This window comes from Charadrius vociferus, unplaced genomic scaffold, assembly GCF_000708025.1.
Source record: "Charadrius vociferus isolate BGI_N301 unplaced genomic scaffold, ASM70802v2 scaffold125, whole genome shotgun sequence".
NCBI lineage: Eukaryota > Metazoa > Chordata > Aves > Charadriiformes > Charadriidae > Charadrius > Charadrius vociferus.
The window spans coordinates 2,230,058-2,257,422 of record NW_009649036.1 but is presented as its reverse complement, the minus strand read 5'-3'; the positions used below and the strand labels follow the sequence as shown (position 1 = coordinate 2,257,422).

The 27,365-nt window shown below is 37.5% G+C and overlaps 1 protein-coding gene across 1 annotated transcript; it reads left to right on the top strand.

Annotated features, from left to right (window-relative positions):
• Positions 1–11,992: 11,992 nt before the first annotated feature.
• Positions 11,993–25,244, top strand: FRS2 (fibroblast growth factor receptor substrate 2). Its single transcript, XM_009887791.1, has 6 exons — positions 11,993–12,098; positions 14,634–14,725; positions 16,555–16,741; positions 19,989–20,147; positions 21,073–21,236; positions 23,547–25,244. The coding sequence occupies exons 2-6, from the start codon at positions 14,660–14,662 to the stop codon at positions 24,495–24,497; spliced, it is 1,527 nt and encodes a 508-aa protein (XP_009886093.1). The 5' UTR covers positions 11,993–12,098; positions 14,634–14,659; the 3' UTR covers positions 24,498–25,244.
• Positions 25,245–27,365: the final 2,121 nt, after the last annotated feature.

The following is a 27,365-nucleotide window of genomic DNA, read 5'->3' as shown; positions in this document are numbered from 1 at the left end:
TGTTTATTCTCTGCTAAAAGAAAATGGTGTGTGATGTTAACATTGGACAGCAGTTATCTAATGTGGTATAATAGTCATCCAACAGAATAAAGCTTTGTAGGGCTCTATATTGAGAGATCTGGGTCGCTACAGAAATTTCTTTAGTGTTTCACCACTGTTCAAGAAAGAAACTTTTTATAAGACCCAGAAAGGAGCTTTATTAAAAAAAAAAAAAAGGAAATCTAATACAAGGAAATGGACCTTTAAGCTGTGTTAGTTGTAACACACTAAGAAAAAAGATTTTTCATTTAATAGAACTTTGCTCTATGCTGTAGAGGTAGATCAGACTACAGTTTTTGGTAACTTCCATTTCAAATAAGAAAATACTTTTTAGAGCATGGATCAGCTAGTGTGTTAAATCACTAACAAAGGAGTACTCAAAACTAAAGATGATCCGGGGCGGTGAGAAGTTATTAAATTGCATAGAAGTTGACTGTAAGAGATTCAGCAGTGAAAAGGAGAAAATGGTTGCTTGGATCCAGAAATATGATTATACTGGGATTTTACTTAAATCTGCGGGGCAGATCCTAATAATCAGAATTTTAATCAGTTGTGTAGCCCAGAGCATGGACAGGCATCTACACAGTCGGGTTACCATGGTTTAACAAATTAGCCACGTTAACTAAATGTGCTTATGCTCTTTTTCATTGCAAATGCAAAGAAAAAAACTTAACCTAAACCTGCTTTTTGGTAGATGCAGTTCAGTGGTCACAAAAGGTACCCTAAGATTGTGCATCTTACTTCTTAGAAGCTACCAGTGAAGAATCTTCCTAGCTTTGGTTTAGAGGAGTAAATAGCTATTGTTAATCTTCCCCTTTTATACAATGAATTGGGGTCACAGGAGAGGCAAAGTTCAATGATTATTAGAATTTCTTCTTGAAGTGAGAAGAAAAAAATGTAGAAGTACATAAGGAGGCATTTAAAGAGAACTAAGAAAATCAGGAGTCTTTTAAATGCAATGAAGAGAGTTCTGTGCTGAAAAGGGAGAAGTGGTGAATACAGAAGAGAAACTATTTTTAAAAGAACCCAGATTTAATGATAACTTAGGAGGATGGGATTGTCAGTTTTCCAAGAAACAAAAGCCATGTATAAAAGCTAGATGTTCAGGGAAAGCCAGGTTCCTTGTATCCAAGTGCTTAGAGCTTGCTGATAGTGAAAGAGGAACCAATGAGTGGATGAAGAGCAACACATATTGCCAATACATACTGAAACTGTATTTATCTATTTATTTATTTTTATAAAATTGGCATGGTCTTAGTTTTGATAACATCTTACTGAATCTGCTTAACGTTTCGGTAAGAAAGACCTTGCAGGCTTTTCAGTGTTGTTTCTGTTAATGTATTAGAAGACTGTGCGCAAAACATGTCAAAAACATAAAAGCAAAACTTAACCTTTCCTGAAATGTCTGAATGAAGAATATTTCAGAGATTAAAATATTACAAAATACAAACTCAATGCTATTTACTTAATTACAAAATTTGGCACTTTGCTGGCTTTGAAGACTTGGCAAGAGCTGTGGGCCTCAAGTTTTAGGAGGCATTTGTGGTTAAACGTTGGAGAGCTGACTCACTATTTAAACAGTTTCAAGCCAGGCATCCTTTTCAAGAATTAAGCTAGATTCTGTCTTCCTCTTAGGGCCCATTACTTGACTTACTTGTTGTAGCCTTCTACTTTGTTTTTCCATCTTCTTGCCTTTCTCCTTGATCCTATATCCCAAAAGTTTTTCCATAGCAGTGATGCTTAAAACTTTGGTTCCGTTTCTGCTGTTTTATTGTAAAAACGATGCTTTTTGAATAAGCTGTTCCTCAGAGGACATTTCTAAAGACATTCACAATTTCCAAGAATAAAATAATTTAGTAGTGCTTGCTTGTTTAACCTAATGTCGCGGTTTGGAGTTTGATGTTCTGGCTGTTTCTTTTCAAAGGATGTAGTTAATCTGGCAGACATTCACAGAAAACAAAATGGTGGTGTGGATCTGGAGAAATTGTTTTAATAAGAAATTGAAAAATATTTGCATGTGTGTAAGTTGTTTTAAAAATGATACCAAGTAAAATATAAGTCTTGTTTCTCTGGAAGTTTAGAATAGGATTGTTTAGAGGATCATTTTTTTGGAGAGCGATTAAAGAATAGAACGCATCCCCAAAAGGATTAATGGGGATGGTGGAGCAAACAGCTTGTGTGCTCCTGTTCAAGATGCATGTTCATTAAAGACCTACAGTTTTTGAACTGTACTGAGGTGAAGATTTGAAACTATGTTTAATGCTGTGTATATATATGTATTCACCTATTGAATAGAACAGTTGTATCAACCTAGCACCTGGATGAAATGGGAGATTACCTTTTATATCACATTAGGATAGGCTAAAATAGGGGTGCCTCACCTCAGGGTAAGGGAATGTGGGTCTTAACGTGTCATGCTAGAGCAAAGTGGAGAGGTGTACGATCAGTGTCACATAAATCAGTCTTAAATGTCATAAAGTTTTTAAGTGTTGGTACAACATTGCTGCTTGCTGCAGTTCTCTCTGCTCAACTAACTCAGCTGTTTGAGTTGGTCTTTAATCTTCAGTCCTACTGTAATTGTGAATATAAGAGCTTTTCTATCAGAACGAGCATGTTTTTTTAAGGAATTACTGATGAACGGTCTTCCAACAAATGTTTAACTAACTTAGCTAAATTTGAGCGTTTTGCTAAAATGATCACTTTTTAGGAGAACTGTAGAGAATTAATTTAATACTAACATGCTAATTCACATGCTAATTCAAAATTTTACATAATGACTTTTCAGGATCAGTTGGCAGTCCTGAATTTCAACAAACCAACAAGGCGCCTGATTTGCTTTTCTTTGTTTTTTCCTGTTTTTAAAAATGGTGTTAGATATTTTTATATAGCATCAAGGCAGGGTGGGGTGAGGGGGAAGAAGTAAAAAATTGCTGGTCACTCTGAATCCAAATATACTGAAACATACACAACAAACCAGATTGAGGCATGAGGATCTGGGTGTTAAAAAAGAGGAGTAAGAACAGCAAAGAAAGCCTCCTGTGAGTTTGAGGAGCAGGCGGCTGGCAGCTGCAGGAGGTGCCGGTGGAGGAATGCTGCTGAGAGCGCGAGTTCCCGGTGCGATCCTGCATCATCCTCCTCGCCGCGTGTTCAAAGAAGCCTCTGAGGGCAGCGCGCCGAAACGGCAAGCTTGTGTGCTGAAGCTTGTGTGTGGTTGCAATAATTTTGTTTTCATAGGAGCCAGAAGGCTTTACAGTTTAGCTTGGGTTTTGCCAGTTTTGTGTTTTGTTTTGTTTTGTTTTGTTTTTTTTTCCTTTGTAAAGGGCTAAAGAGAGAAAAGGAGCGTACATTTATTACTGTATTTTAATCATAAGTCTGACAACATGCTTATTTAATAAAAATCTTGAGGTAAAACTCCACCTGTTAGTATAAGCAAAGTTAGAAACTAGATTCTGCAACTTCACCTCTACCATTCATAGTTTGTTTTCCATAATTGCAGCCAGCGGCACCAACCTCTTTCTCAGCATGTTTAGTTTCTTCTTGGAGCTCCTTTCTCCTTCATTGTCGTTTTTAACTCTGTTATGGTTTGTTAGCACTGCTGCTTTTTCATTCTTCTAGTACTTAGGCACCTTCAATATTAATTTTCTTAGTAATTGTTGCCAAGTGGATGAAGGGCAAGGATTATATCTGACCTTAGCTCAGTTTGCTTTACTATTAAAGCCATCTCCCCAAAATTCATTCGCTGTTCAGGGGTGAATTGTTGTTATGTCGTTGTTTGTCAAATTGTGCAAGGCAAGGGCTTTCCAGGACACCTGAAGGGAGTTGATTTGAAGGATGGCAGCATGTGTGGGCAGACAAGGAGTTTCATGCACCTTTCTTTCACTGTGTTTCTCAAGAGTTTCATCCTGTTCTGCTGAACACTCGTATCCCTTTAAACCCCTGTGTTTTCACAGGAGAACATTCCAGCTCTGGCACCTCTTACGTCTTTCTGTCTCCAAACATTAAAGTGAGTTAGTCAGTCTTTGCGGATGTACAGAAATCTTTTTTTTTTTTTTCCAAGTAATTATAAAGTGAAGAGGTTCTTTTTGAGACCATTGGGGGAATGAGGCTCTTGGAGCTGACCACACTCAGCAATTACTAGTTCAGGGTAAATGCTTTATTTTAGTGCTACATCTCTTATGTGCATGTGAGGTCTGGTACGTGGGAGTCCCGTGTTCTAGAAACCTAAGTTTTGTTTTCCATTTCAAAGAACTTGGCTTCATGGTAGTGAAGATATGCTAGCCAAAATAAACAGAAGGTCAAAGCATGGGCTATTTTAAGTCCTAAGTAGGATACCAGCATTCTTAAATCATATAGAATTTGCCACCGTGGATTACATCACGACTCTGAAGATGCAGGATTTGCCACATCAGATAAGTAGGTTATCCATTTAATCCGTTGTATTAGCCAGTTATGAAATGGGCAGTATTCGGCTACCAGCAAAAGTCAAAGGACTGATTGCAGTATAATTTCAGCCTTCTTCACCTATCTTCTTGAAGGAATAACACAACAATAAAACAATCATTATTTAACTCGTAATTTTTCTGGCATGGTAAGTTGATTCCTCTGTTTATTAGTCTGTTTGCCGTCTCAAATGCCTGTAGGACTTCCACTTTCATCCAAAATTTGTTTTGTGCAGAAAAATTAAAGCTGCTTTGCTGTAGTGACAACTCTGGTTAATGAGCAGAGGGTGTAATGAGTTAGTTAGAAATTGTGTGTGTATAACCCGAAATGCTCAGGTTTATACTCTCAGTTTGTACCTTATCTCTGAGGTGACAGTATCCAGGGGAAATTATTCCATGCTGTAGAATAACCATTAGCATCAAGAGTGCTCAAAAACTCTGAGCTGAGAAAATTACTTATCATAATATATCCGTAGGGATTTGGCTGTGCTTTCTTCAAGTATTTCCAATTGTGAGAGTTTAAAAGAGGAGAAAGATGTACTGGAATGAGCTTCAGGGAGGGGCAGGTTCTATGCTGTGTGGTTCATCACAAGGCAAACAAAAACAGAGACCAGAAGTTGAGCGGAGTTGCTAGTGTTCAAAGGAATCGAGTATGTAAGCTACAGGTTGTGTCACAAGAAGATTTCGGGCTGATAAAGGTAATGCAAATTTTGCCATGGTTTGGGGTGAATTGTTAAATAGAAGATTTAATCCACAATTCATGCAGTAACTCTTAAAGCCTGTTTTCCCTTTGACATATTATATCATCAGTATCCTTCATGAAGGATCTAGAAAAATAGGCTGCTTTATAAATTGCATCCCATCCTTGCTGCTTAGATTTTTGCAAAGTGAAAATTCACTGTTAAACAAATCTAAATATACCAGTTGTAATCAAATATCAAGCAATATTTAACATGGTATGGAAGGATGGAAATGATGAAACATGAAGGATGTCAAATCTGAAATAAGTCTCTTCATATTTAGCATCATTCTGTAAAAAGGTGAGGTAGAAAATTCTGCCCAGGTGAGGGAGGGAAAAAAAAAAAGGGGGGGGGGGGGTCTGTAAGAGGCAAAATCTCAAAATGTGATGGGTCTATTCCTGCACAAAGTTATTTTAAGCGTTAGCTCTCTTAAGTAATAGTTTTGAGGAGAATAATGCTTATAAGAGATGACAAAATTAATGTCCTTGGAGGAAGGGAGAAGGAGTTGTTTTGCTTAATACTAAGCAATTTGTGCATATTTTTATATAGATACAAAGAATTTGCCTTTGTCATGACTTCTGATAATTCCTGAACTCCAAGGCATCAGGAGAAAGCTCTTCCTTGGCTTGGGACAATCCTTTGTGGAGAGCTAATTCTACCTTTAAGCTGCAAATACAACAGACTTCATGTCTCTTATGGGAAACTATATGGGTTTTCAGGGGAAAAAAAAAAAATAATCATTGTCTCCCACTTGCTTTTGTAGTTTGAGCCTACGTTCTCTTACCTGAGAGGAGGTTAAGGAGGGGCACCCTCAAGCTCTCCCGTTTCAAACAGGCTCACGCAACAGGTGTCAGGGAACAAAAAACCTGCTTGTAGCTTCCCTGTGATACAGATTGTGGAGAGATTCAGCTATGTTGTGGGAAAATATGGCTCCGATCTGGCATAAAGCTTAAGTCCGCAACACGGCAATTGTAAAGGCTTCAGGAAGGCTTCTCAGGAGCCTTCTGATTTTCCTAGGAGGTCTGGTCCCTATTGCTCTTAGAGCCATCAAACATAAGGATGAAATTTGGCTCTCGGCCAAATGTGCTCCACTGCACACAGTTTATTATATCTGCAAGCTTGCGGTTTCTATGAAAAGTACCGTTTTTGTTAGGTATTCAAGTAAACTTCTGTATTTCTATTGTGTGGGCTATTGGCAGTTGTTCTTGAGACGAGAATGCTTCATGATGAAAAGTGCCTAACACTGATGACCCTAGAGGTGGAGAGTCATGTGCAAGTTAAACATTTTCCCTTTTGTACTAAAGTGTCTTTTACATGGTAGATGTAAATTGAAATGACACAATTTGAGCGTGAAATAGCTTGTAGAGTCCATTCTTTCAAAGTTTTAAGAACTTAGGAAGAAAACATGCTAGCCACTTGTAAATTTTCTTACTCCCACAAATGCTGGTTTCAGCCGAATACTTACTTTTTTTAAGTAACAGTCATCTTTTCTTACATGTGTCTTATGTTCCCAAGTAACTTTAATCTTTAAAGAGACCCAACATGGTGAGGAAAAAAAATGGTTAGTCTCCTGTTTTGTCACTATTCATGATCAGGTAACATTAAATTGAAAAGAGCTAGCAAACAAAACTCTGTGGCTAAAAGAACAATTTGAAAAAGTGAATATGAAACTATCTGAGAACTTGTTCTTTAAAAATAAATAAATGTTTGTCATTCTGACTGTTCCCCCTTCCCACGCAACAACTTGAATTTATTTCACAGAAGGCAGCTATGATATTGACACCTTCCTAGCCTTGGTACAGATGACAACCACTACGTTGTCTGTTCCTTCTGCTCTCCTAACAAGTATTGGGCTTTTCCCTTTAAAAAACTCAAGGATCTCTCCTGAAGCTGTCAAGTACAAGTGGCTTCATTTTTTTTGTTTGTTTGTTTACTTGATTGATCTGAGCAATAATTATGAAGTTAAGAAAGAAGTAGGTGTTGAAACCATTCATATAACTTGCATTTAGAGTGTGTTAATAAAACTTCAAATGGAACATCATCTTTTGGTTTGTTATTTGATAGTAAATAGCTGTGAGAACCCAGTTCTGTAGTTCTGGAGTACTCAAGTATTATAGTGCTGGTGCAGCTAAAAAAAAAAAAATCTTAAACGGACTTAATTTTTGAGCTTTCTGAATTGTAATGATTTATTTCAGTGTTGATATAAAACATGGTAGCTAACATGTTTCAAGTTTAGGTAAACCATGGCTAACACTTTACAATGATTATGGAACCCATTTTGAGAAACGCATCTTAGGAAGTGGCAGAGTTTAAACTATGAATGTTACATCCTTGCGTTGTTACTGAAGACAAAAGAAATATGAAGTGCCAGGCAATTTCAATTTTTTAAAATAATTAACAATTTTAAAAATATTATTCTACTCACTATGCTAAATAGAATTATTTAAAGAAATTAACGAAAAAGGTGAAATACTCCTCATTTTGATTTATCCGTCAATGAGTTTGTAATTTTAATATACTTCCAAAACTCGCAGCATTTCTGTTGGTTTGTTTTTTATCATAACTGCTTTATTTCCACAGAAATTGATGTTAGATGTGGAGGGTTTGATAATACTTCTTTTTACTCTGCCTTTTTAAAGCAAATATTTTAAATAAGAGCAGGAAATAAAAGTGCAGAGGAGTTCAGTGTTCTAGTGGTTGGGATTATGTCCTTTTATTTTCTTTTTAAATAGCATAGGCCAAGCAAGAAACAGTCTTTGAAAATGTTTGATGCTGACACTTTAAATTTAAAAGTAGATGTAGTCTTCTAAATTGGGGGATTTAGAATGTTATAGACAAAAATGGCAGTATAAGTGTGTGTTTATATCACTTAGCTGTGATCAAAATATTATCAAGTGGTTGCTAATATACTTGATAATATGTGAAGGAATAGGCTCAAGTGCTCGTCAGCCTGAGTACTAACAACCTGTACACAGGCACCTTTCTCCACTTACTCCATTGTATTCATTGGGCTTTCTAGATATTAACATTTCTGAAGAAGCTCAACATCCTAGTCATCTTTTTTCAATTTTTTAAAGATTTTTTTAAAGTACAATTTTGTGGTATAAAATACCTTAAAATTATGTTAATACACTTTAGAGAGCAGAAAACATAACTACTTGTAGGTCTGAGAGCAAGATCTACAGAGGATCTAGCACTGTGGCAGCCAGTGGTTTGAAAGGCCACTTTCATTTGAAAAGAATATGTGCAAAAGATCGGTTTACAGACAAGGCACGTTTGCTTGTCCCTACCTCTTTGAGGCATGCTATGGTTTTGGGGTTTTTCCTTCCCTGATTTTTAAAAGGTGTGTGCTAGGAATTAATGCATAAAGAAAATATCCCTCAAAGTTAATGCTTGATTTTGCAACCAGAGCATGTAGAACTAAGTTAATGCCAGCTTTCAGATCGGCTTTGCAACTGCGAGCTGACTCTAATGGGGCAACCAGTTATAATGAGCGAAAGGAGGAGTACGATTGCAGCTTGTCTGTGTGCCCTTTCTTACGCAAGGGGAACATGCACGTTGTTCAGACCATTCCCAACCTGGGGAGATCGGAACATTGCAGATGTTGGAATTTCTGTAAGCTCTTGACTGTGACTTTTTTTTTTTTTTTAAGAAATATCTACTGTGTTTACACGTAGTCAAGATCCTTGACTTTTGAGATTAGCGTAACTGGTTGCCACTGCTTAGTCTATGAGGAAAAGAGACATGTTTTCCTTTACCAAGCTGAGTAATAAATCTTAGTGAAGTTATGGCAGTTCCTAACTTTCACTGCTGTTAACAAGGTTTAGATAAGGGCTGGTCCTCGTTTGTCCTGCCTGGGATTTTTACCTTGCAGTGTTAGGGAGAAGCAGAAAATATGCTCCATCCACTTCCCCCTCCTTGCATAACTGCATGGGAAAATCATGAACAGGAAATTATGGCTCCTAAATTTGACATTGTAGATATAACTGAAGAGATTAACTTTTAGGGTTGTGACTGTGAAAATGTCTACTTCTCCTTGGATGTTTAAGTTTGGGTAAATATTTTGCAATCAGGGAATATTTAAGAAAATCCCAAACAGAGTAAATAGCCAACTTGTAATTGGAAACACCCGGTTGGAGAATTTTGTTATTGCTTTACAATTAAAGGAAGTTAGGTGCTGTAAATTTATCTGCTTTCTTTTATCCATTAAAACTCTGTTTGGATGATTTAAGAATCATTCTTAGGTAACTGAAACAGGCTAGTCTACTTTAGGTAGCCAAACCATGTGAAGGCTTTAAAACTTTGCTAGAAAAATATCAGGGTAAATACCAGTGCAAACACACCTGCATTAGTGTAGCTTGACTGTGAAAATTTTTAATTTTATTACTTTTCTAGTGACTACCTGTAAGATTCCACCAGAGTGGGTGGGTCAAGCTTTCTGCTCCCTCTCTCCTTTCTCCCATCCTGAAGATTTTAGAAGGGAATTTGGTAAACTAAGTAAATCCCGGTAATTGGTGAAGGGGCTGAGTTTTCTGAAAACTGGGCAGAGGTGACTAAGGCTGCGATTCTGTCCCCAGCTCTCTCTGGCACTTGCTAGACTCTCTGTTGAGCTGGTTTGGTATGCTAAGCCAACAAAAATCTAACCTGACCAAGAAACAGAGTTAAATAATACAAGCTAGATTGGGTAAGGCCATCATAGAACCAGAGCCTGTGCAGATGGGTAAGTCTTGAATACAACTGGGTACAATTTTGTCCTAGATCAAGAAAGCTTTTCTCTAAAGGCAAATAAATTATAGGAAGGTTGTGTGATTTGCTGCAAGTTCCTGATACTAAATACAACTTATGCAGAGCAGAGAATCTTTGTTTAGTATGTGTATACAAAGATATGTATCTGTCAAGCAGTTCAGCAAGTTTATCCTTCTGTACCTTTTGTGAAATCTAGGTTTTAGTTTCAAGTTAAATACAAGTCGTTAAATATTTCCTTTTTTAATGTCTTATGACAGTGCACTCAAAAATTCATGTGGAGTCCATGTCTTCCTTTTTATGTTAACCAGAACGGCTTTGTTGGGTCAGACTTGGAAGTATTGGTTTGTACAGTAATCTGTTTCTGACAGTAAACAGTAAATTCTGACAGCCAATAGTAAATATATATGGAAGGGAATAGTAAGAAGGAGCATTTTATGGTGATTCCCTAAGACCCTTCAAAATATCTGCAGCTTAGAGACTTTTTGAGCCAGATGTGACATCCTTGAGTTTAAAAGCTCGTCATGGAGCTTGCATTTGTCCAATTACTTTCTGAATCTTTAAATTTTTGGAACTCATTTCCAGAAGGTGTTGTAGATCACAAAGTTTAACTGCATACCATGTGTAAAAAGTACTTCTGTATAGTTTTTTTGAACTTGCCCCTTAATAATGTCAACTTCTCCCTAATGCTTGTATTTAGAAAATAGTTGTGCTTTATTTATCTTCTCCATGTCACCTATAATTCTGTACTCATCTCTTCTGTACTGTGTGGTCCCTTTTTCCAGGCTGAGCATATTTCTGGTTTTTCTTTTTTTTTTTTTTTTTTTTGACAGGGGGAGGCATGATTGCATACATTACAATGTCTGTGGGTGCACTATGGATTCATACAATAGAATTGCATTTTTGTTTTGGCTCTTTTGGTTCTTTCCATACAATTCTGTTTCATTTGCTTTATGGTAGCTGTTGAGCTACTGTTTTCATTGAACTGCGTGACTACATGACTGATCTTTCCTAACAGCTAGAACTCTTATGCTAGGTGTGTTATTTTGCATTTACCAGTATTGAATTTCTGCCGTTCTCTTGCACAATCCCTCCACAGTAAGTGTTCTGCAACTGTTATCATGATGCCTAGGACCTGGGATGAGTTTGGGACTACATTACACTTGATCTATGCAAAAAAAGAAGAGTGCTCTGGGTTCCCAAAATGCTTTTAATCCAGGCATAAGGCAGAGGACAGCGGCAGTATTGATAAGCAGAGCTGCAGTTGTCTCAAACAAGTTTGCACAGACATCCTGAAAGGCTGATAAGAAAGGCTAATAACAAAGGTGTTTTTCCTGAGAATTTCCCCCTTCTCTCGAGTTTAAGAAGCAGTGTCAAAGCAAACATCAAGTGCTCGTTTGGCAATTTTACAGAGAATGGAGGCTGCCAGCTGTTAGCCTGATGGAAGCAGCTGTTGAGTTTTTGGTGTTAAATGTGAGTGTATAGTTAGTATACGAGTAATCCAGGGGGCGGGGGGAAGTGGAAGCAGGCAATTTATGGGTAATGTCATGGAGCAAGAATCATGAGGGAAGCAGAGAAAGGGCGATGTGTTAGCCATACAAGTCAGCATTTGTGTATGTTCAGTAGGATAAGCAAGAGGGAGTATAGCAGAGTAAGTTGTATGTGTTCTTCTGTTGGTCTGCTGTGGTTTGGTTCAGTATGTGCTAAGGGTAACGGGAGCTTCGCGTCTGTCATTTCCACACACTAAATTGGGTAAGTAGTGAATGGAGAATGAGCGGAGTCCCCAGTGTGACAGGCTACATGGCAAAAAGGGACACCAGATTATTTTCTTGAAGACCCAGCTAGGCACTGAAATGCTGGGGAAGCTCTAAGAGACCAGTCTGTTGTCTAAAACTCCACTTAAGATGCATCCTAGCCATGAAGACCTCACTTGACATAATACTGCCAAAATAGAAAAAAACCCGTATTTTTATTAGTTTGCTACTGGCATCTTAAAACCAAGAAAAAATTAATTTTAATGTACTTTTCTAGTTCTAGGTCAAATGATTAGTTCTGTGACAAGACAGCATGACGCTTTGAGTATGACAGAAGCCCTGATGCTGCAGCAGAGGCTGGGAATATTAATGGCCAAATCTAGGTGAGTGATTTTTAATTCTGCCAGTTCCCTCCCTGATTAATTTCTTCCTCATAATCTTGGTTCACATCTCATCTTTGAAGCAGCATTGCAGTTCTTGGTTTTCTGAAGTATTGATATTAGAATATATTGGAGACAATAATGAGCTTGTATGATTATTGATTACGTACCCTTTCTTTGTCATTCTTGAGATACAGTGCCTATACTTCATATATCTTCATATACTACAGCTTTCTGCTTTCAACTCTAGTGATTTTTCCCAAACTCCTTTGCAGTTTTTTCATTGTTTTTTAAGTTTGCAGGCACCTGCCTCCAGCAGATTTGATGAGCTATTTTATGCTGGATGCAAAGAAAGTCATGATACTATAACAGCATGCTGCTATTTAGTTCTGTTTTCACTTTGTCAAAATGTTTGGGGAGGTCTACAACTGGACTTTATTAAATGCAAGCATTTGTGCCTGAAGGCTGCTAGAAGCATCTGGAGCCATGACTGCTGAATGGACCAAAGATTGAAAACCTTAGCTGCAAATGTGTATACTCATTGTTAATCTGCATTGCAGCTATTGTTACCTGTTGGCCTTTTTAGCAGTGGATTCTCAGAATAAATAAGGTAGCATCAGTAGGCTAACAAGACCAACATCTGAACATGACTGTAGTGAGGCATTGTGGGGTACCAGGGTAGGAAATTAGTAATAGATGTTATTACCTGTATCTCCCTTTCTAAGCAAAACAGGCAGAATTCATAAGCAAAAAAATGGAATAGTTAAAATAACAATGGGATGCATGTGTGAAGACTTAAACGTATTCTGTAATTAAGAGAGTGATTGGACTGGTTAATAAAATTCAGGATTTCTCTTCACTATGCAAAAAAACAGTTGTGTATAGCATAGCTTCTCTCTGCAACACTATAAGCAAAGAGCCACCACCCCACTTTCATGTTGAGTTGGGAAAAAGCTCTGACAAATTAATGCATGTTTTCATGTTATGGCCAGAAATGACATTAGAGAATCCGTGACTTTGACTATGTGTCTGACACTCTGCCTCTTTCTTACTGGATTAATCCAAGCCATGTTGTTACCCTTTCTGCTAAGTTCTCCATTTCACCTCTGCAGAGGTTTGGTGGCAGATTTATACACGTTTATCTCTAGGGTAGCAGTATCTCTTTTGAGGGACTTTTCTGGTCAAGAAAAGGGGAAGAGTTAGCTGCTCTTCACTGTATTCCTTGCACCTTATTTCTCAGCAGACTGTAGTGCAACTTGGATGCTACTGCTGCATGCTAATACAAATGCCTGTCTAGAAAGCAAGTCCTGGTTTTCTTACGGTGACATCAGATTTTTTCCCATTTAGTCAGGAAGAGTTATCAACCAGTTCTGTTCTTCCTTCTTCTTGATTCCTAATGTCATATCTCTTGTCTTACTAGCTCTCCTCCAGGATTTTGCCCCACTTCTCATTTGTGTAGTGGAAATTTTAGTTCTTATCCAATATAAAGATGATATAAATGGGTTAAGTTTTCTTTTGTCTGACTTTCTTGTATTTAAGAAACACGAGGCTTAGGACCCTCTGCAAGGTGGTGGAGGGAGGAGAAGCAAATTGTGAGACTTGTTTCTATGAACACTTTATCATACTGTTTCATGAAAGTTTTACCATACATACAAAAATCTTTAAATGAAAATATATAAAAAAAGAAATATTTATTTTTGGTTTCCTTAATTTAGCCATGCTGTTCTGTGTTAGTTGAATATTTTACCGTTTTAGACCAAATGATGTAGACTGTGTAACACAATTTAATCCAAATAGAACTTAAATAAAAAAAACAAGTTTTAAAATATTAGTGTTGAATGTGGGTTTTTTTCCTTCCCGTGACTTGAATTACATAGTTTTATGTACATTGCTATATGGGAAACATTTAAAACTGGAAGCACAGGGAGAGCTTCACTGCACGGCTGCCAGCACAGGGGCTGCCTGTGGGCCTGGAACACCTTCCACCCTCTGTTGCCAGCCAGCCCCGGAGCTGCCGAAGCCAGGGCAGCCTTTCAGGATTGCCATGTGGGCTGGTTGTGTTGCCTGTGCCTGGTAACCTCCTACAGCCCAGGGCTTGTATGGGCGTCACTAGGGCTGTGCTCAGCACTCTAAGCCAGGGAGTGCTCATTTAGCCGGAACTGGAATCCAGGTAGTTGCCTTGCATAAAGGCCATGGTTTAGGAGATGAGAATAGCACCCAGTAAGGTGTTGGGTTTTGTTTTTCCCCAAGCTGCTACCATGGGAATTAAGGTGACAAATCAAATGGGTCTGTTTGGTAGTGACTTTAAGGTGAATTATTGGTAGGACTTGGTGTTGCCACTCCTTAATGCCAAATCTAATTTCACTATTTAAAAATATTTGTAATATTTATGTTGATTTTTTTATTCCTTATGACTGCAAAATTCATCATGAAGAATTGTAGTTTCAGAGAGCAATTTGTATTAGGTTGTTTTGTTGATGATACTCTATTTTTACTTCAACTAAATGATCATTTTGTTGGCTTCCCCCGCACCTTTAGAGATCACATGGTCTTCTAAAGAAGTCATGGGTAGCTGTTGTAGCTGTCCAGATAAAGAAACTGTCCCAGATAACCATCGAAACAAGTTTAAGGTAAGCAACTGATACACTGTGCTGTGAATTATTTTGTTGCTATCTTGCAGAGTAGGTCTGTGATAGAAGAAATTTATATGAAAATAGGGTGGGAATTAACTGAACGGTTAAAACATGATAGTTTCGGGTTTCTGTGGCTACAAGTTTCTCTTGCCCCGTTAGAAGTCCTCCCTTACCAGCAGTGACAGGAATTCTGTAGACAGGATAGGCTTTTTTATGACTATTTTGATCTTCAGGAAGGAGAAGCAGCCCTGTGGGTTTGGTCCCTCTCCATTTCAGTTGGTAGGGCCCAAGTAAGTGTTGTTGCCTCTGGGAGGTTATGGAAGTTAAGAAGGGAGTCGTAAGCATAAGGGAAGAAGAGCTATTGGAGAAGTGTGATTATGAACCTGGATGCGGGGTCAGCAATGGAAGATTTTACTTGAAGATCACTACTGACTATAGCATTTTGAGAACTTTTGTCCTTTACTTGAAGAAATTTTATTTATAAACGTGCTTCTGTCCCTTGTATCCCTGGAATTTCTAAGCTTGTGAACACTTGTTCATGTGCTTAACATGCTTAGCGTGAAGCTGCTGAAGTCAGTGACTGTAAGTAAACATACCTTTGCATGGTCACACAAGTCAGATTTGCTTCTGTGCTCCAAACTGTCTCCGTGAGTTGGCAAAGGAATGTAATGCTTCTGTAGTGAAAAATGATTCATGTGTTGCCTTAGGGCAACACTGAAATGAGCTTTAAAGCCATGGGAATTTCTGGAAATGTTTAATATTATCAGTATAAAAAGCTGAAGGATAAAATATTTTTCTGTTTTCTTGCTTTTTATGAATTTGACATCACTTTGTGTAACTAGTTCCTATTTTTCTCATTGTAGAATTTCTCTATTGTTTGTGTGGGTCGCTGATTTAGCAGCAGGGGGGAGAAGATGAAAGAATGTAATTTGCAAAATTAAGAAAGTTGGCATAAGCCTCAGTGGCAGATGAAACTATTCCTAATTCTTTTCAGTTGACTAGATTTCAAGTTGAAAATGCCTCTTTAAGGAGTAACATTAATTGATACCATAGGGAAGATTTTTTTGGTAGCCTTTTTATTAAGTAAGAAGGAATCCCACTAAAAGCAGTAGTGTGAGGTAAAATACATGTGGAAGAAAATATACATTGTCTGAATTCCATAAAGGATACAGATGACCTCCAACTGGTTTAAAAGCAGAAAGACTAAGGGTTTAAGCTTTATACCCATGTTTTCATGCAAGATAACCATAGGGTATTTGAATTATTTGTTTACTTTAAAAAGGCAGAAAAAAAATCTAAACCAGTCTGGTGATTCAGCATAGTGCAAGGCTATACAGGTATGTGAAGGAAACTTTATCTTGGAGCCCCTTATCCTTTTTCATTCCTTTTCCCAACTGTAAGTGGAGTTATATGACAAAGCAAATATTTTTTTTTTTTTTTGAGAAATGGGGCTCTGAAAGATTTAATTATCTGAGGTATGCCTTATCTGTGTGGAAATACTAGAATATGTACATAAAGCCAGTTTTAAAAAAATAAAATTAGACTTATGAATCTTTTCTACTTCTAAATTTCTTCTCAGATTTTACAATAATGTTATGCAGTCTCATTCATATTGCTTTTAAATATGTATTATTTTAATTCTGGGTTGGGGGAGCAAAGGAGCTAGTTTGGTGAGGGGTTTTTTGTTTGGTTGGTTGGGTTTTTTTTTAAACTTAAGGATTGTAACTTCTATGACAGAGCGCATCAGTGAAACTTTAAGATTATTATTAGTAGTATTGGTGCTCAAAAGAGTACTTACCTAATGCTATTTAACTTCCTTTTTATAGGTTATTAATGTGGATGATGATGGTAACGAACTGGGTTCTGGCATAATGGAACTTACAGATACAGAGCTAATTTTGTACACCCGTAAAAGGGACTCTGTAAAATGGCACTACCTCTGTCTCCGTCGCTATGGCTATGACTCAAATCTTTTCTCTTTTGAAAGTGGCCGAAGGTGTCAAACTGGACAAGGTATGTAGAACTTCTGCATGTAAAGCTTTGTGAAAATTTATTTGATGTTGGAAGACGATTTTGTTTAAAAAGAAACAAAGTATATTTGCCTATCCTTTGGCAAGGGTTATAAAGTCTGTTCTTTTATAAGTGAATGTGGTTTCTGGACAAAAAGTAAGTTACCTTATGAGGAATGGTCTTAGAGTAAAATGAGGATTTGAGTTGCATGTAGTTTTTGGGATTGTAAGTCTGGAACACTTCATGCTTGTATGTGTGGATGCTTCTGGTCAACTTAGGAGGTGGTTTTGACAGGGAAATTCTCCTGCCTCAGAGGTTAACTTGACTTTTAGGGAGGGGCAGTGAAACCTGGAACTGTGGAGGAATCTTCTCAGAATTCAAAAAATTCTCTTTTTTTAGATTTTTAAAAGACTGGAGCACTGGTATGAACTGGATATCGCTACCCTGTTATTGTCTTCAGTTATACACTTTTGTTTCATCCTTTTTCTAAAACAAATACCACTTTCATTTATATCAATGACATAATTCTCAAATTTTGACAATTTTTGTATGAAGCATGTAAATTCCAGCTATGCTCAGTTATTTTCTGTGTGGCTTTAATTGGAAAAACATAGTTACCTTTCCAGTTCCCAGATCATGCCTGCCTTGGCCAAGGTTGGCTCCCAGTTAGAAGATATAGGCTTTTCTCTCTCTCTTCACTGCAGCAGTCCCTGAGGGAATAGCTGTTTTGTTTGAGATTGCAGCCTCATTTTGCATCTTTCTATTGTGATGTAGCTGTGTGTAGTTGGAATTCTTATGTATTCATATGTTGTGAAATTACGTTGCATTTTTATTTTTCTTACGGATTTTTAGCATTTACTAGTGTTTTTATCAATAATGATATTTAGCAATTGCATTTTTTTTTATAATTTCACTGTAAAAAATCAGGAACATTAAAGAACTTGATCATAAACAAAGCTGGTCAATCTTCATTGTCCAAGGAGAGGTAAGGGCAGACAGGGTTTTTTGGGGGAAAAGTTTAGAAGGCATTCTCAGTTCATCTCCTAATGAGAAATAGGGATGTTTTCAAATGTTACCGCATACTTCACACTAAATTAAATTTTCAGACTTCTGAGAAGAAAGTAATAAACTTTGTTTTGAAGAAAATCACTTCAATTGATTTTGCAGGTTTAATTTACTGCTGCTTTTAAATATGTAAAAGAGATATCAATAAAATTCAATTGAAAATACTATTTTGAAGGTTCTTTTCCATGGTCTACTAGCAAGTCTGCAAAATTGTTCACTGAGTCTAATTGACTTCTCTGCTTCCCTTCTAATTACTTTTTTTTTTTTTATAATAGAGAAGATTAAGCAGGCTGTGTGAGCCAGCAACCCTTTCCTCCCTCTTTTGTTTCTTGCCTTCCTTACGTAATACTAAAATACTGCAAATATTGAGGAAAAAAGAAATCTGGCATAATATGTTCTCTCTGCTGCCATTTTGCAATGGAGCATTGTTCCTGAGACCTACACTGGGTTTTGTGGGCACAGTTGCAAAACTTCATCTTCACTTGGCAAGATGTCCAAGAAGGTTTTCATTTGAATCTGAATACTGCCCAGCAACTTTTACTGATTACAGTAGTCAGTATTCTTGTTTGTGTTTTCTATTTAATCTTAAATTATATCTATTGATAAGTTGTCAGAATACACTGATGGCGAAATATCGAGTTTGTGCTAGGTTTTAAAAACACTGAAGATGTGCTTTGGGAGCAAAGCTAATAGATACTTCAAGTTTTCTATCCTGAATTATCTGGTGTGTCACCATAATGTGTAAGTGACAGATCACATTGTATTTAACGTGAATGTATTTAACAAAAATCAAGGTTTCATCAAGTTGGTTTTGCCTGCAGTTTCAGTGCCAATTTAGTTCACCTCATCTTTTAAGGAATTAGCAATTGGAAGCACTTTCTAAACAAACGGGCAAAGGCAGCTGAATTTCTCAGAAACATACTGGGAACTTTTTAAAGCTTGTGTACCTATACTATTGTTTTTTAAGTTTATTTTTTGTCCATTAAGATGTAAGTATCCAGCGTGAATTTTCAGAAATACACGGAAAATTAAACATGGACCATTGTACTTGAGCTGGATCATGGGTTGGGGAAAGGTAGTAGAAGCAGCTCTACAGCTGCTGTGTTGCTAGCATGAATTTTATTCACTGCAGCAGCTGAATATTAATTGTTGAGCGTCATTCCTCTTAGCCCATTTGGTATACTCCCAGCTGGGTTTTTGTGAACTTCTGCCATGCGAAGCACTTCTGGTAGTTCTGATCGGTCACAGTTCTGCGTCCTTAAATAAATATATGATGATAATTGCCACATATTAACATAGTTGCACTTACAGAACTAGCTATATAGGTAGGTAGTTTTTAGTAAAGAGTGTTTTAAGATTGTAATACTCACTTTAAAAAATGAGCACCTGCACCCACGTTTAACAAGCATGTCAACTTTAACTTCATGCTTTCAATGGAAGAATAATCCAAAGCTGCGACTTTGCTGGTGAGGGTAAGTTGGGGGCGCTCCCTGCTGTTTAAAGGCAAAGTGGCACAATACACACACAAAATACATGGTATTGCTGCTAACTTTGTGTTCTGTGTCTATCCTTTAGCCTAAAGCAAGTGGTTTGTTACTGTCTGTTTCACACAGTTTGTCCTACTAGCTTTTCATTTTAATCTTCTTTAATAAATTATACTTTTACCCAGTGTTTAAATCCTTCTTTCCTGTTGTGCAGGTCTCTTATTTTTATGGTAATTTAATAGAAATCTGGTTGAAAAAATATGACCTTGTAGCACCACAGTAGTTTCATTTAGTGTGGGTTTTGTTTTTTTTTTAAATTTATTTATTTAACAGATACCCTTTTTATCAGCTTAAAAAAAGAAAAAAATCTTGCCCTGTTTGGTGATTTGTTTGTGGTTTGGGTTTTTTTTTTGTTACTCCTCATTTAGCACTCAAAACTTAGTTTTGCTCTTAACTGAACCAGTTTTCTGTTCTAATTTAACTTTTGGTGCATGGGAATCTTATTCTTCTATTAAATAAACACTTTAAAGGTTCTCACAGTAATTTTGCGTGCTTTGGTGCAATAAAAATTTCTTAACATTTTTGCTTCTTTAACAGGTATTCACTATGTGGATTCCAGTTCTATTTTTTGAAAGTTATATACATTGTAAGGCACGTTTCTTATGTTAAAGGATTTTGATTTTTTTCTTGTGTATTTATAGGAATCTTTGCCTTTAAATGTGCCCGTGCAGAAGAGCTATTTAATATGTTGCAAGAGATAATGCAGAATAATAGCATAAATGTGGTAGAAGAACCAGTAGTAGAAAGAAATAATCATCAAACAGAGCTGGAAGCTCCAAGAACCCCTCGAACACCTACCAGTAAGTATGGTTATAATGTCAGATGACATACCTGAATGTAATGTGATACTTAGCCAAAAATAGCATTTAATTTGCATTAAATCTTTAAGTAATTATATAGAAAACTAATTGAAAGCTAAGAGGTTAATTACCAGTAATGCATTCTCTTGAGGTACTTGCTGAGGATTCTCTTTTGAGAATTTTAAGTCTTGGGAGCAAAACTGCTATAGTAAAGTTCTTCAGCTTTAAGAAATAAGTTCTGGGAACTTGGTTGTTGCATAAGAACACTGCTTCACTGAAGCAGTGTTCTTATGAACACTTATGAATACACCTATTGAATTGCTTTATAATATATCACCGTATTTTACTTGCAGCATTTCTAAGAAATGTTAATGTTGGGCAATGTTCCAACCTTTTTATTAGGGAAGAAAGTAATGGTAATATCACACCTACAGTGGGTTTGAAATCTTTCTTTTGCTGTGAGTAGATGGATGGGTAGAGTGAAGTCCTCTCAGAAATACTGGAGGATTTTAGGTAATCTCAGGCAGATGGCTTGATATTTGAAACTAGGAATTCCAGGTTGTTGATGATTTCAGAGAAATGGAAGCTTACGTAAATAAGTCCCTGTTTGTAAGGGAGACATGTTGTTAATGGTAGAAAGAGAAGTTGGATAGGGAGTTTACTGGGAGGACTGCAGTGTGTAATACACCTAGATTTCAGTGGTTGCTTCAGACATGTTTCCCAGTAAATATGGGGATGCTATAGTCTGCAATTTGCTTTCCCTTTCCTTCCCCACAGCAAAATTGAGTCTTGTGAATATTTAATACTGTTTTACATATTTTAATTTCTCTTTTGAAAATTGAAAATGAAGATCTAAAGCATCTTACTCATATACAGTAAAATGTTCTATTTTAATATGGTTTTGCTTGTTTTCTAATTGAATCAGCTCCTGGGTTCAATGCACAAAGTTTACCTAATGGCTATCCCAGATACCCATCTTTTGGAGATGCTTCATCACATCCTTCCAGCAGACATCCTTCTGTTGGAAGTGCACGCCTCCCCTCTGTCGGTGAAGAATCAACACATCCTTTACTTGTACCAGAGGAGCAAGTGGGTATTTTTTCCCCCTCATATAACTTAGGTTTTACATTACTTCATATTTTTCTAATGCTTGTCGTGTCGGCTTTCATTTATGATTTTCGGTATCAGGTGTAATGTATTTCTGCTGTATGTTAACTACCTCACAAAAGTGTTTGCTTTGTCTCTTTAAAATGATATTACAATAGTTATTTTTAAACACATAAATTGTACTTTATAATGAGAGATCCTCGTCAAAAAGCTTCTTTACATCTAAGTCTTCTACTTGGCAAATAGAAATCATGGAATAATTTAGGTTAGAAGGGACCTCTAGAGTCCTCTAGGTCAAATTTCAAAGTTAGGGGTGGCTGCACAGAGCCTTGTCCTGTCATGCTTTGAATACTCCAGACAAGGGGATTCCACAGTGTCTAAGCCATGTATTCCTGTGTTTCACCACCTTTGTTGTGAAAGCATTTCTCCCTAATATGTAATTGGATTTCTTCCTCTTACAGCTGGTGTCCGTTGCCCCTTAACCTTTTGCTGAACATCTCCAAAAAGGGTTTGGCTCTGTCTTTTCTTTATCTATTAGGTAGTTGAAAACAGCTATTAGATGGTTTCCTGGCTTTCTCTTAAGACTGAACAAGGATAGCTCTCTCAGCTTCTTGTATGTCACATGCTCCAGCGCCTCTCTAATCATGGCCCTTTGCTGGAATTGCTCCGGTATGGTGATGTCTGTCTTGTACTGGGGAGCCCAGATTCAGTCTCACAAGTGCTGAATTGATGGTAATAATCACTGTCCTTAACCTACTGGCTGTGCTTTTGATAACACAGACCAATGTACATTTGGGTTTCATTGCTGCAAAGGCACACTGCTGAGTCACATTCAACTTACCATCCACCTGGACCCCTGGTGCTTTTCTGCAAGACTGTTTTCAAGTCAGTTGGTGCCTAGCCTGTACTGTTGGTGGTGTTCCACACCAGGTACTGGACTTTGCATTTACTTTTGCTGAACTTCGTGAGGTTTCTATGAGGTCAGTTCTCCAGACTGCTGAGATCCCTCTGAGTGGAAACCCTACCGGTCTGGGATAGACTGAAAACTTTCAGAGGGTGTGTTCTATCTCATTCAGGTTGTTCATGAAAATGTTAGTCAAGTTTAATAAAATGTAGTGTGGTTTAGGAAGACTCCCGGGTATGACAAGAAACAATGTCGGAAACCAGAGAAGGTAACCAGGGCAAAGTGCAGTGAACTGTCTTGTGGGAAAGGATTTGTTAGGAGCCCCTAAGGAAGAGTCCAAGTGTTATTGTTGGAGTTATTGAAGAGTAAATGAGTTTAAAGAATCGCTGTAGGAGTCAAGTGAGCTGTAAATAACACTTCAGCTTGTGGAGCTTGACAGAGAAGTTGGGAAAGCTAGATGCCTGCTGCTGTAAAATGCTACTTTTGCTGTTTGGGTATCCAGACAGAATTAAAATTTAGAGAAGGAATGCATTACTCCAGTCTTTCGCATTCAGCCTTGTATTGATCCATGGTGGGAACTTGGAGGGATAAACTAGTGGTGTATTCCTGCCTTTCCTAGTGGCACCTGGTGCCAACTCCTGCTCCTTTTTAATTCTGAGTGCCACAGTTTGTATGGAATTGTATCTTTTTCTACCTGTGTTTCTGGTGTTACGAGGCTGTTGGCACTTGGAGAAAGAATGGACTGTTCTTCCAGTAGAGCTAACCTGTCTTCTTATTGCTTAAGTCATACACAAGGTGAGATTGTGGGGTTTTTTAGGTCTTGGTTTGTGGTGGGTTTTTTTTTTTTTTTATTTCTAAAGGCCAGTAAATTTCCTTTGCAGTATGGAAATTACAAAGATAAATTTAGCAGAAGCAACTATTGAACTGTTGGTCAGTGTCATGGTAAGAGACAACAAAGTAGAGCTCTGCTTCACTGATTTGTGCAAGTGGACTAATGAGCTAAGTTGGAGCAGCCCAAGGTTGCCCTGACCAGAGCAGAGCTGGAATAGAACCTGAAAAGCTGTAACTAGAGCCAACTGAGATAAAATATCAAATCAAAATAATTATTAATGTAGGATGTAAATTCTGTTCTTTTGTTAAAGTAATATTAACAAAACCATCAATGAAATTTCAGGTAAAAAAAACAAAGCTGAGCACAGCTCAGCAAAATGTGAGAGGATGACCTTTGCTCTTAAACAGCTGCTATCACAACATTTGGTTTTCAGGTATTTTGATTAGAAAAGTGGGGAGTTAAGAAGGAAACTTAAGAAGGAAAGAAATTTGGAGGAAAAAAAAAAAGCACAAATAGCATTTGAATTTCTTTTTTTTTTTTTCTCTTCCCCTTTTAGGTGCACACTTATGTCAACACTACTGGGGTACAAGAGGAAAGAAAAAATCGATCAAGTGTGCACGCGCCACTGGAATCAAAGCTTTCAAACACTGAAACAACTAAAATGAAAGAAGATCAGATGTGTACTGATGACAGAGATGCTCAGGTTCTCCTGGAGCCTGAAGGAGTTAAGTTTGTTTTAGGACCAACACCCGTTCAAAGGCAGTTAATGGAAAGAGAGAAACTGGAGCAACTTGGGAGAGACCAAGTTAGCGGCAGCAGCACAAACAACACTGAATGGGACACTGGGTACGACAGTGATGAACGTAGAGAAACACCATCTGGTAATAAATTCGTGTATGAAAATATAAATAGGTTATCAATCCCTAGTGCCTCAGGGGTCAGGAGAGGTCGTTTGACATCAACCAGTACCTCAGACACCCAGAACATTAACAACTCTGCTCAGAGGAGAACTGCGCTGTTGAATTATGAGAACTTACCATCCTTGCCTCCTGTTTGGGAAGCTCGCAAGCTGAGTAGAGATGAAGATGACAGTTTAGGACCAAAGACCCCATCTCTGAATGGCTACCACAATAACCTAGATCCAATGCATAATTATGTCAATACAGAGAATGTAACAGTACCAGCAAGTGCTCATAAAGTAGAATTTACACGACGTCGGGACTGTACCCCAACAGTCTTTAACTTTGACATTAGGCGTCCAAGTTTAGAACACAGGCAGCTCAACTATATACAGGTTGACTTGGAAGGTGGTAGTGACTCCGACAACCCTCAGACTCCGAAAACCCCCACCACTCCACTTCCGCAAACTCCAACCAGGCGCACAGAGCTGTATGCTGTGATAGACATTGAAAGAACTGCTGCTATGTCAAGCTTGCAAAAAGCACTGCCCCGAGATGATGGTACTTCTAGGAAAACTAGACATAACAGTACTGACCTGCCTATGTGAGCCTGGGAAGCATTAAATCATTTGCACCTTTTGTGAAGTTTATAAAATTGAAGATGCAAGTACTTTGCATTTCTTAACACTAACGCCTTTTATAGACTAATCGAACTTTTTCTGCATACTTCATGTACTTGTCTTAACTAAAGGGAATTAATGTAGAGCAAGTATTCATTTAGGTAACACTATTTCATTCTACAGTAGTAGTAATTACTGCATAGCAGCATCACCACCTTTCACAGTGCCTCTTTAAATTGATTACAGTCTGAGTGACATGCCAGTTTTGAATTTATAAATATTCTGGTCTGGTGCCTATACTTGTTAATGGCATTGATAACACTTTTTAAAGCCTCTTGATATGTGCATTATTAGCAGGTAAACCTAATCTTTCAAGATACGTATCTTATGTTCATTCCTCATTGAAGTGGCTCCTCCAGAAAGAAATGTATGTAATGCATTAACTCACTCAGTTTGACGTACACAAGATATATTGGTTCATCTCAAGGGATATAAACACCACACCTTTTTTGTCTGATTTGTTTTGTTTTTTTTTTTAATACCATATGGGCAAGAAGGCCTCTAATTCCCGATAGTTTTCTTAATGTGTGTGATATTGGAGAGGTCACATCATAGTTTGTTGATCAGAGCTATAAACGCATCTAAACTCAGCCTTAAGCTCCTTCCTCTAGAAGAGAATTCTGAGTGGCGTATCAAGTTCCCTGTGAAATCTGACAGAATTTTAATCTCAGTAGAGTTTGGGGTTTTTTTTTTTGTGAAGGAATTCACAGGTTGGCTGTACGAATTAAGGTTCTCTTGTCATTTCTTAGTTCGATGTGCCTTCCTCTCTTTGCATTTGTCTGTTTCTTTATCTGTTCCATAGTGTCTTGTTTTAAAAGTCAAAATTTTGTACATAGCTTTAATTATTGTTCAGGATCATTTATGTGTTTGTCTTTCTGCATTTGACAAAGAAAAACTCTTGAAGGTCAAATGGTTGTCTTTGTCCAGTGTTCTACTTTTTTATGCCTGACAGAAATATCCCAGCTCTCCAGCAGTATGCATTATTGCACAACTGGAAAGGTTTATTATGCAGTTATTGTCTTCCTCTAAAGCATCAGACACAGGTCACACGGGAGGCAGGGTACTGGACTTAGTTCTTTATAGAAAATTGCACATTCTAGCAATGTGCATCAATAGTTGATAGTATACTTTAATTTAGAAAGGTATGTAGTAAATTATCTGAAGGTAGTGTTATCTATGAGCATACTTCTTTTCATTTTGCAGTTGGTCACAATGATGGCTGCTCAGCATTACAGGTGCATCCAGGTAGAATGTTGTTTGTTGAATATGCCAGATGCACCCTTAGCAGAAGTTTTTGGGTTTGGTTTTGTTTTGTTTTTTTAATACTCTGAATAATTTTAGAATTCTGGCAGTATTGCAGATGCACCTTGGTACTAGCAGCAGAAAAGATTACTCTTGAGCCTGTGATTGCAAAGGAACAGATGCTTGTGTGAACTGGTGTGATGTAAAATAACCCTTGAACTGTGAGGAAAAAGATGCAAGAAAAGCCATTTGGAGATCTGAAAAAGAATTAAGGGTCTTCAGGCAATATTTGAATTGAAGTTTTATAAAAAACAAACTACAATTATTTTAAGTCTTTTGAGTGTATTCCTGTTCCTCTGTAAACTTTTTCTTTGATCTTCTCTCAGTTTAGTAGTAGCAGCAGAAGTAGCACCTGACATACATGTGTCTTGCCACACCATTAAGGGATATCAGGCAACCTTTTCACTCTGACTTTCATTGTTCTTTACAGACTGTATGGTACTGAAATACCAGATGCACAAAGAACATAATTTGCAGAAGTAAAAGATGGGAGTCATTGAAACTATTATGAGGAACTTAAATGAGATAAAAAAAAAAGCTTATTAATGATTTTTGGGTCAAACTATGCATACTCTCGTGATAAACTCGTTGACTTCTGGGGAGACCTTGGTAGTCAAGAAGGTATGACTACCTAGAGCTGGACATTTTACACGTCTGCAGTGTTAGTGCTCCTTCACATCTTTGCCATTGCCTCACCTTATGCTATGGATCAGTCGTGGTCTGTACTGAAGAGAAATTGCCAGATATTGCAAAATATTTACTGGGTTCATGATACTGGTGTGATAGTTGTTCTTAGCTTATAGCTCACTTAAATTTGTGAGCTGAACTAATGCTTCAGCGTGTGTTTTGAGGCAAACGTGTTTGATCTAGCTAGCTGCCTAGAAATATTTGGTCCTCATCTGTATAGTATGGGTGTTTCAGAAATACTAATGAATTGGATCCTTAAAACACACCTTGTGAGGCAGGGAAGTAATATTCTTAATTGACAAAGAGGGAAACAGAAGCTTCAGGTAGATGTGACCTAAGTGACCTGCTGAAATTACAACAGCCAGTCATATCCCCCTTTAGTTCCGGTGCATGTCCTATGCATTTATCTGGAATAGTCTCAGATACAAGAGATGGTCTGAGTAATTTTTTTTATGTTGTTGCAAGTTTTACAATACTTCATACGGGGTGTCTTCTTAGCTCTGGTCCCCAGAATTGAGAACATACTGAAATTTCAACTTGCTGTAGTCTTAATTATATTAACAAGTCTCACGATACATTCCAGGACTACTTTTTTTTACCCTCTTACATTTTATAGGTGGGATAATGCTTTATTGTTTTGTGTACGCTGCAAACATACTGGGTGGTCCCTGTTACCCGTGCTACTCATCTTTAGCATTCCTTATTTTCTGCCCCTTGAAGTAGATGTAGTTGCAATGCACTTTACCCTTTGAGACTTGGTAAATATTTTTTCAATTCAGTCTCTTTTGAGGGCTGTGATGTTAGGTT